General features: G+C 56.9%; 1 protein-coding gene across 1 annotated transcript in view; it reads left to right on the forward strand.

The window, feature by feature from the left end:
• ST6GALNAC1 (ST6 N-acetylgalactosaminide alpha-2,6-sialyltransferase 1) overlaps window positions 1-8566 on the forward strand; it is a 23031-nt gene extending 14465 nt beyond the window's left edge. Inside the window, exons 2-9 of the mRNA XM_007959850.1 lie at window positions 5151-5814; window positions 6621-6789; window positions 6920-7091; window positions 7229-7367; window positions 7567-7670; window positions 7822-7911; window positions 7993-8092; window positions 8384-8566. Coding sequence (XP_007958041.1) covers window positions 5151-5814; window positions 6621-6789; window positions 6920-7091; window positions 7229-7367; window positions 7567-7670; window positions 7822-7911; window positions 7993-8092; window positions 8384-8566 — 1621 coding nt within the window. The remainder of the gene's footprint in view (window positions 1-5150; window positions 5815-6620; window positions 6790-6919; window positions 7092-7228; window positions 7368-7566; window positions 7671-7821; window positions 7912-7992; window positions 8093-8383) is intronic.
• The last annotated feature ends 209 nt before the right edge of the window (window positions 8567-8775 follow it).

An 8775-nucleotide genomic window follows, 5' to 3' on the forward strand; every position in this document is an offset into this window, starting at 1 on the left:
GAGCCTCAAGTTCCTTAAGTTGCCCAAGGTCGTAGCTAGTTAAGGAAGGTTGGGCTAGAACTCCAATCAGAGTAGTCCTTTCCACCACCCTAGTTTGCTCCACTGCCCGTTTGCCAAGTGCCAAGAGATTAGTTTTCTCTGACTTAGCTTTAACATTTCAGACAATTGCACATCCAGTGGAGCTCAAGAAGTTGTCACCAATAGGTGTGGTGCAGTGAATCACTTAATGTGACCCTTCCAGCCATAGTTTTGTGACTCCCACCAAGTGACTGAGTAGGACTATGCAAATGAGGTGCTTGTGGCCCACCAAGGGGATTGGATAGCCTGCTAATAATGTAAATAAGGTCCGTAGCACCCTTATGGGGGGTAGGCCCATGCAAATAAGGTGTATGAGATTCTAACAAGGGGAATGGTCAGTTTTGCCATCTCTAGGCTTGTAAGAGAGCCAAATGCAGAGCAGAAAGGGGACCTCAAGTTGATCAAAAAAGAGGTGGGAATGGAGTGCGTGCTCTGGACCCAGGGTCCCTGCTCTGGGAGCTCCCTAGACCCAGGAGAGAGAGCTGTAACCCCAGAGAGGCAACGAGAGGTGGTGGCAGAGAAAAAGGGGCAGCAGAGGCAGCCAGCCCGGGAGACCGGCTGGAAATGGCATGATAGAGCGAGAAAGCTGAGTGACTTCAGACCGAGGCTTACTGGCGGAGTGGGGTGCCTCTGGGCACTTAGCAGCAGAGCTGAAAGACCTGTGTGACACTTGCCCAGACAGGGCAGAGGCCAGGTGGCCCACGATGCCTCTGGAGAGGAGGGGTAGTGAGGACTAGAGAGGCTCGCCTGCGGGCACGGCTGAGGGGAGGCGGGCCTGATTGAAGACTGTGTCCTGAGTGTTCCTGAACCTGAATTGTAACCTGGTACTTCCTGGATAAACCACATAATTGTGAGCGTGGTCTCTGGGTTCAGTGTGGCCACTGTGATTATTCATTGAACCCAGCAGAGAAATAGTGTCTTGGGAGGGATGGCTGGTGTCGGGATTGGTACAAAGGTCAGAGAGAAGATGCAGGTCTGACCTAATCAGCCTTGGGTTGTTGCCGCTGCTGTGAACCTCCTCCCAGTTTATGAAGACAGGTGGCCGGGCCTCCTTGGCCACACCATTTAGCAGTAGGTGACACAGCAGACACTCCCCTCATGTCCCCTGCAGGGGGCTAACTCAGCTGGCTCTAATAGCTCCGTGTCATTAGGAAGCAATGACAGTGACCCTGAAGCTACCGGACCCTGGCAGAGGGACACGGGGAGCTGTCCCTGCCCCAGGGAGGAAGGGGGGGACCACTTTCTTCTCCTTCTTTCTCAGCAGACTTTGGTGGGGAGCAGAGTGTGTGTGAAAATATTCCCCAAAAAAGGTCATTATTTCAAAAAAACCAGAATAAAAAGACCTCCTGGACTTGGGATCACTCCTGATACACTTTTGATTCTCAGGTCTGATTACCTAGGTCCCAGTTATAGCATGTGATCAACTCTGCTTTGAACAGCCTGGGCCTGGAAGTGACGACTCCTAGCCAGAGGGTCACAGGCTTCTTCCCGAGTCAGGAATCCTTGGCCAATAGCTGCCATCCCTTTGTTGAAACCATTTGATTTGCTCCCTTGGCCCCCTCCACCCCTATTCCTGGGCCTGTCTTGTCTCCTTAGTCTTCACAGCACTGCTCACAGCCGCGTCCTGGGGAGCTCTGTAGATCCCAGAGCAGGACGTGTCAGCTTTCAAACGCTGGCCCACAGCGCAAGTGCACCTGGGCCAGTGGCGTCTCAGGGAATGCCGCAGCCCTTCTGATGGGGCAGCTTGGACAATGTGTTCCCGCCACTCGCTTTTCCACCGAGTTCTGCCTGCAGTTCCGTTATATGTGACCCCCATCAGGACTGAACTGGCTGGAGACAAAAACAAACAAAGTCTGGGTATGATTTGGGGGGAAAAGGCCCTCAGAGGAATAAGAACCGTTGCTGTCTGTACCTTTCCAGAGTGAATGAAGGCAGGCACAGCCATCCCCGCAGCTGTGGACCCACGTGAAAACCCAACTCACTGCCATTGACTTGGTCCCAACATGTAGTGACCCCCATCGGGTTTGAAGGCTGTAACTCTTTATGGAAACAGACGGCCTCATGGGTCTTCTGCAGAGCAGCTGCTGGGTTCAAACCACTGACTTTCTGGTTAGCAGCCAAATGCCTTATCCACTACACCACCAGGACACAACTAAAGTCTCAGCTAAACTTCTAAAATGTAAATCACTTATTCCCATGGAAACTGCCACGATTCCCAAGGGAAAAGACATACAAAATTTGAAAAGAAAAGCGGAATGCTGGCTCCCAGCTCAGGTAAGCCTGGAGGCAGTGGCATCCCTAAGGCTGGTGTCACCCAGTGCAGTCACTCACGATGTCACCCCACTCAGGCCCTCTTCCCGTCCCAGACCACACAGAATCTTTAGTCACGTTTATCATCAGTTTAATCCCAGCATAATATGTGATAACTATGGTTGTAATGGTTTAAAGGTCAAACTACTTAGACTAAATAAACACTAACCACAAATTGTTTTGTAAAATCTTTCTACATTGAATTGCACCATGACTAGTTACAGCATGATTAGTAACTGAGCAGAAGGCCTTTTAAATTTTCCCCCCTCCTTTCCTTTAATTTCGACTTCATTCTCAAACAGGGTATTGCTCCAGGTCCCAAAATAGATCAGCATGATGAAATTACAGTTTTACTTCAGCGTGGTCAGCACGGGCTGCCCCGTCCCTCTGGACCACTGGCCCTGAACAGGTACCAACCCGCCCAACTCCTGGCCACGGTGTCGGTGTTCCGACATACCGGGTGTGAACAGGACCAGTGCCAGGCTCCCAGCACATGGACACAATGCCAGCATTTAGTGGATACCGTGAGAATAAAGGAACACTGCGCAAACACCCCCTCCCTGACAGTCAGGTGTATTTAATTACAGGGAATTGACATGAAACGGATTACATAATTGTATTACCACCTGGGCCATTGCCAGGACTCCTGTAAAAACTGAGTCACCCACAGCCTATAGCTTTTGTTGGCAGACTAGTTATTCGTGGAGTCACTGACCACTCCTGCCTCTAAGTGCTATTCCAGAGAGAAGTCTTCAGGGCCCCCTGGCCCACATCACGCAGATGGGCAGTTGTCCGTATGGAGCCCTCATGGTGCAGCGTTTAAGCACTCAGCCGCTAACCGAAAGGTCAGCTGTTCAAACCCCCCAGCGGCTCCACGGCTGAAGACCTGGCACTGCTCCCGTAAAGATTACAGCCTAGAAAAGCCTATGGGGGCAGTTCTGCCCTGTCACTCAGAGTGGCCTGAGTCACCTGGGAGTGGTCTGAGACATGTAAATGACCCCACCATCTCCTGCTCACCCACAGTGAGGTGCTTGCCGGCCAAGCAGCTGCGTCACTGGAAATGTTACTGGGTGGGGACGTTTTTGTTGATCAGAATTCCTCTGGGAAGAGCACTATGTGAGCTTGGAAGGACATTTTGACAGATCTCTGGGGGCTGGGGACAGTAGGGAGGGGCTGAGTCCACAGGTGGCTCAGCTGAACCAAGAGTGTTTACTAAACAGATGGGGTGCCCAGGCGGGCGTCAGTGGTACCTGCAAGCTCAGGGCTTAAGCCAGATTCTCAGGTCCGAGGAGAGGAGAGTGAGCCCACCCTCAAACCTTTCTAGCAGGTACACTTGGAACAATAGGCGAAGACCCTGCCCTTCAACTCCCCTGACCCCGCACGTCCCCCCAGGGGATCCATGTTCACTGCAGGGCAGTTACTTACAGGGCTCACCCTTCACTGGAGTTGGCATTGCTTATAACAGGAAACATGCCTTTCAACTCCGATTTCCAGCATCCAACACAAGACGTGGTAGACAGTGTGGCTCTTAACCAGTATTCATACATATACATGTATGTATGAAGGAGCTCTGTTGGCGTGGTGCCTAAAGCATTTGACTGCTAACTAGAAGGTTGGCGGTTCAAACCCACCAGCTGCTCTGTGGAAGGAAGATGGGGGTGTCTACCTCCATAAAGATTTACTGCCTTGGAAAGCCAACAGGAGTCTCTATGACTTGAAATGGACTTGACAGCAGTCAGTTTATGTATGTATGTATATGTTAATGCATGTGGACACACACACACACTTCTTTTTCCTCACAATGCCAGCGAGCAAGAGTTTGTTTCTAAGGACTTATTGACTCATGATAGTGTCTGAAATAAACCCTAAGACCAACCCACTGCCATTGAGTCAATTCCAAGTCAGGGTGCCCCCAGAGGATTGAGGAGAGCTGCCCCGGAGGGTTTCCCAGCTGTAAACTGGACCCATAGCCACCTCTACGGAGGCAGACTCCTCACCTTTCTCCCGCAGAGCAGCTGGCGGACTTGGACCAACAGCTTTCCGTCAGCAGCTAGCTGCGTGATTTACCACTGCACCCGGGGCTCTGGCAGTCCTCAGGGCAGACCTTTCCGAATCAAGGCTGGCAGCTGCAGTCATAACATGAATAAGTCTTCTTCTTTTGCTTGTGATAAAGGTCACCTTTGTTACCTGCACCTCATCTGTAAAAGGTCAACTGAATTGCATGGACGTTAAGTGACAGGACTGGGGTCATGTAGACTCACTTCAGAATTCACAATCCGAAATGAGCGTGTCCTCTGGGGCCACATGGGAGTTAACAGGGAGCCGGTGGGGCGCAGAGTGCGGTAAGCATGTCAGCTTCAGTCTTGGTACCGAGTAACCGGTCCCCAAGACTTCATGCTGCTGGCAAGTTTCTTTATTGGTCAGAGGTAAGTTTCCAGAGCCTTTGACAAAGATTAAGTTTTGGCCAAATAATTTTTCATCCCTTCATCTCCCATGGAGAAGGTTTAAAAGTTGGCCTCATAAAACCCAAACCAAACTCACTGCCATCAACTCAATTCCAACTCATAGCAACCCCATTGGGTTGCCAAGGCTGTAAATCTTTCCAGAAGCAGACTGCCTCATCTTTCTTCCTCAGAGCAGCTGGTGGGTTTGAACCACCAACCTTGTAGTTAGCAGCCAAATGCCTTACGCACTGAGCCCCCAGAGCTCCTGCCCTGTTCTTACAGACTTCAGCCTTTATAAACAGCTCTCTCTGCCCCTAGGTATCAAGATACAGAGAACATTCAAAGACGGTCTCCAGGGTCAACACCCAAGGCGAATTCCCAGGCACCTGCAGTGAGAAGGAAGATGGGGACCCACGGCGAGTCGGCTCGAGAGACCCATATGCTCAACAAGCAGCCAGAGAGCATAGCCCGCGTTGCTAAGGAGACCAGACCAGCAGGGGCCTGGGGGGTCTCACCCAGGGAGCAGCACAGAGCACCCCCCACAGCAAAGGCAGGGGAGCCGGAGAGTCAGGGAGAAGAGAAAACCACAGAGGGGACCCTGTCACTGGGAACTCAAGAAAAACAGGTGCCCACAGACAGGACAGGGCTGCTCTCACAGCAGAGCCAGGACACGCAGGTGACCAGAGGGAGGGGGCAGCAGCACCCACACCCGACAACCCCAAGAACAGGGTCCGTGAGGCGTCGGGACACAGGGGCGACCGCGGCAGAGACGCTGACCACAGTGAGGGCGGAGGGAGGGACCACAGCGGTCGGCCGGGAAAAGAGCCCCCCGGCGAGCATCAGGCCCCGGACGAAAGCCAAAGTGAGGCTGAAGGGTCCCACCGCACAAGCAGCCCAAAGACTAAGGGCTGCCAACTTCCAGTCCGAGCCTCGGTGGGATTTTGAGGAAAATTATAGCTTGGAAGTGGGCGGCCTACAGACGGTGAGTTCTCCCACCATGTCGCCCTGTCGCTTCCTGCCCTGAAGCCCCGCCGGGCAGGCAGCCCGCCTCTCCCCTGTCCCCTCCTGTGAAGGACAGCTTCTTGGCTTTGCCTTGTCCACTCCATGCTTGTCATGGAGGAGGGCTGAGCCCCCTGCCTTCATCCTGTGCTCCCTTCCCTGGAGGAGGAGAAGGAGGAGAAGGCCCCAGAGCCCTGGCCGGGGCAGCACGGGGAGGTGGGAGCAGCAAGGGGCCTGTCCTGGGGCTGCCGGAGAGGCCATCAGGACCTGCTCTGGGCCTTGACGCTCGAATCCCCGTCTTCTGGGAGGTCGTGGGGTGGTGGTCACTCCATCCTCACGCACAGCCCCAGCCCCTGGAAATGCCGTGTGTCCCTGCAGAGCTAAGACCACGGCCTTCGGTATCTCTCAGCCCTAAGGGAGCAGCTTGGGCCCGTGCACCCATGGGTGCCTCCTCACGCCCCTTCCACGGTGGGAGGAGGCAGGGGAAACGTCGAAAACGTTCCTGTCTGCACACACACACGTGCAGCCTCGTGGGCCCACAGCACAGGGACACCAGTCTCTCACACTGGGCCGCTCTGTCCTGAGGTCCCTGAGGTCCGAGGACTGGAACCACTGGCCCGCACGGGGCCAGGCCAGTGGAGGGGGGTCTGCAGCCCCTGGGAGTGGTAGGATGTTGCAGCTGTGTCCCCCGCCCCCGCTCCGAGGCCTGCTTTCTGCTCTCTGCACCCCAGTCCCTGGCCAGTGGTCTCCCCGGCCACGCCCTGCCTGACCCCGCCCCCCTGCATATAGACCTGCCCCGACTCGGTGAAGGTCAAAGCTGCCCAGTCTCGGTGGCTGCAGCCCCTCTTTCTGCCCAACCTCACCCTCTTCCTGGACTCCAGACGCTTCAACCAGAGCGAGTGGGACCGCCTGGAACACTTCGCACCACCCTTCGGTTTCATGGAGCTCAATTACTCCCGTGAGTCCTGGGCCCGTAGGACGGGGCTGGGTGGCAGGCGCTGGGCCTCCGGCCTGCCTCCTCCCCGGGTCAGACTCTGGGCCGATGCCTGGTCCTTCCCCGGCTGAGCGGAGACTCCCCCTCGTTGCAGTGGTGCAGAGGGTCGTGACCCGGTTCCCCCCAGTGCCCCAGCAGCAGCTGCTCCTGGCCGGCCTCCCTGCGGGCGAGCCCCGGTGCGTCAGCTGCGCCGTGGTGGGCAACGGAGGCATCCTGAACAACTCCAGGGTGGGCCAGGAGATTGACAGCCACAACTACGTGTTCCGGTGAGCGGTCCCGCCCCGCGCCCCGGGCCTGTGCCACCCCAGAGCTCCCAGCACACTAGGGTGGCCTTGAGTTTCTCCTTCCCGGCCCGCGCTCCTCGGCCCGCCCGGCGCCGGCTCACTCTGTCTCTCTGGTACAGACTGAGCGGAGCTGTCATCAAGGGCTACGAACAGGATGTGGGCACGCGGACGTCCTTCTACGGCTTCACCGCCTTCTCCCTGGCCCAGTCCCTCCTGCTGCTGGGCAACCGGGGTTTCCAGCACGTGCCTCTGGAGAAGGTGAGCGCGGAGGAAGGGGCCTGGCCACGCCTAGACTCTGGGTAAGAGCACAGGGGCCCAAGGGGAGGGGACTCCCTGTGCTGGAGTCTGGGTTGGGGCAGGCTCTGTTCAGGACCAGGGAGCCCTGCCAGCCCCGGCCCCAGGAGAGCAAGGCCTCGGGAAGGCAGCTCCCGGCCCACTCGCTGCCCTTGGTCCTCAGGACGTCCGCTATCTGCACATCCTGGAAGGTACCCGGGACTACGAGTGGCTGGAAGCCCTGCTTCTGAATCAGACCCTGATGGAGAATAACTTCCACTGGTTCAGGTACCCGCTGCCCTCGCCCCGACCCCCCGCTGAGCTGTGGAGGGCACAGCGTTAGCCACCGGCTGGAGATGGGTACTGCCACCAGTCACTCCCCTGAGCCTGCCCTAGGAGATAAGAGAACTGGGCCTGAACAACCCGTTCCCGACCTCAGGCGGCGGCCCCTGGAGGCTTTTCGGGATGCCTTGCACTTGGACAGGTACCTGTTGCTGCACCCGGACTTGCTCCGCTACATGAAGAACAGGTGAGGGCTGACCCCGCGGGGCCTGGCCAGGCCCCTCTTCCTGCAGACTCCTGACAGCTGGGGCTCTGGGGTGATTCGCAGGTTTTTGAGGTCTAAGACACTGGACACTAGCCACTGGAGGATATACCGCCCCACCACAGGGGCCCTCCTGCTGCTCACAGCCCTTCAGCTATGTGACCGGGTAAGGCTCGGCCTCGGCCAGGGAACCTGCAAGAACAGCCCGCCTGCTCCTGGGCCTGCGCAGCCCGGGCCAATGGCTGGGCCGGATGCGTGGTTCCCAGAGGGGGAAGTGAGCACAGGGGTGTGCGAGTGGGGGGGGGGGTGCACGAGTACACATGCGTTGAGGGGACCTGCGCCCAGACCCCTAGGGATGGAATCAGTAAGGGAGACCCGTCCCCCGACACACACACACACACACACACACGCGGAGCCCGTCAGGGGCAGCAGCGTAACTCGTCCACCCTGTGTGTAGGTGAGTGCCTACGGCTTCATCACCAGCGGCCACGAGCGCTTCTCTGATCACTACTACGACAAGTCCTGGAAGCCCCTGATCTTTTACATGAACCACGACTTCAAGTTGGAGCGGGCGCTCTGGAAGCGGCTTCACGATGAAGGTCTGATCCGGCTGTACCAGCGCCCAGAGCCTCCGCAGTGACGCTGGCCGAGGCCGCGGCGCCCGTGCGCGGGGAGGCCCGAGACCCTTGTACCGTCCGTGCCGGGGGCACACGGACAGAGAGGAGTCTCGCTCCAGATGGCAAAGGAGCCGGTGGCACTGGGGTCTTGCAGGCTTGCTGCAGGGTCTGATTCCCGAGGCCAGGGACTTCGCTGCAGGAGGTGGTAAGAGGCCGAGCCCGCCCACTCTGC

Source organism: Orycteropus afer, unplaced genomic scaffold (assembly GCF_000298275.1).
Source record: "Orycteropus afer afer isolate SDZICR_OR568_19922 unplaced genomic scaffold, OryAfe1.0 scaffold00018, whole genome shotgun sequence".
NCBI lineage: Eukaryota > Metazoa > Chordata > Mammalia > Tubulidentata > Orycteropodidae > Orycteropus > Orycteropus afer.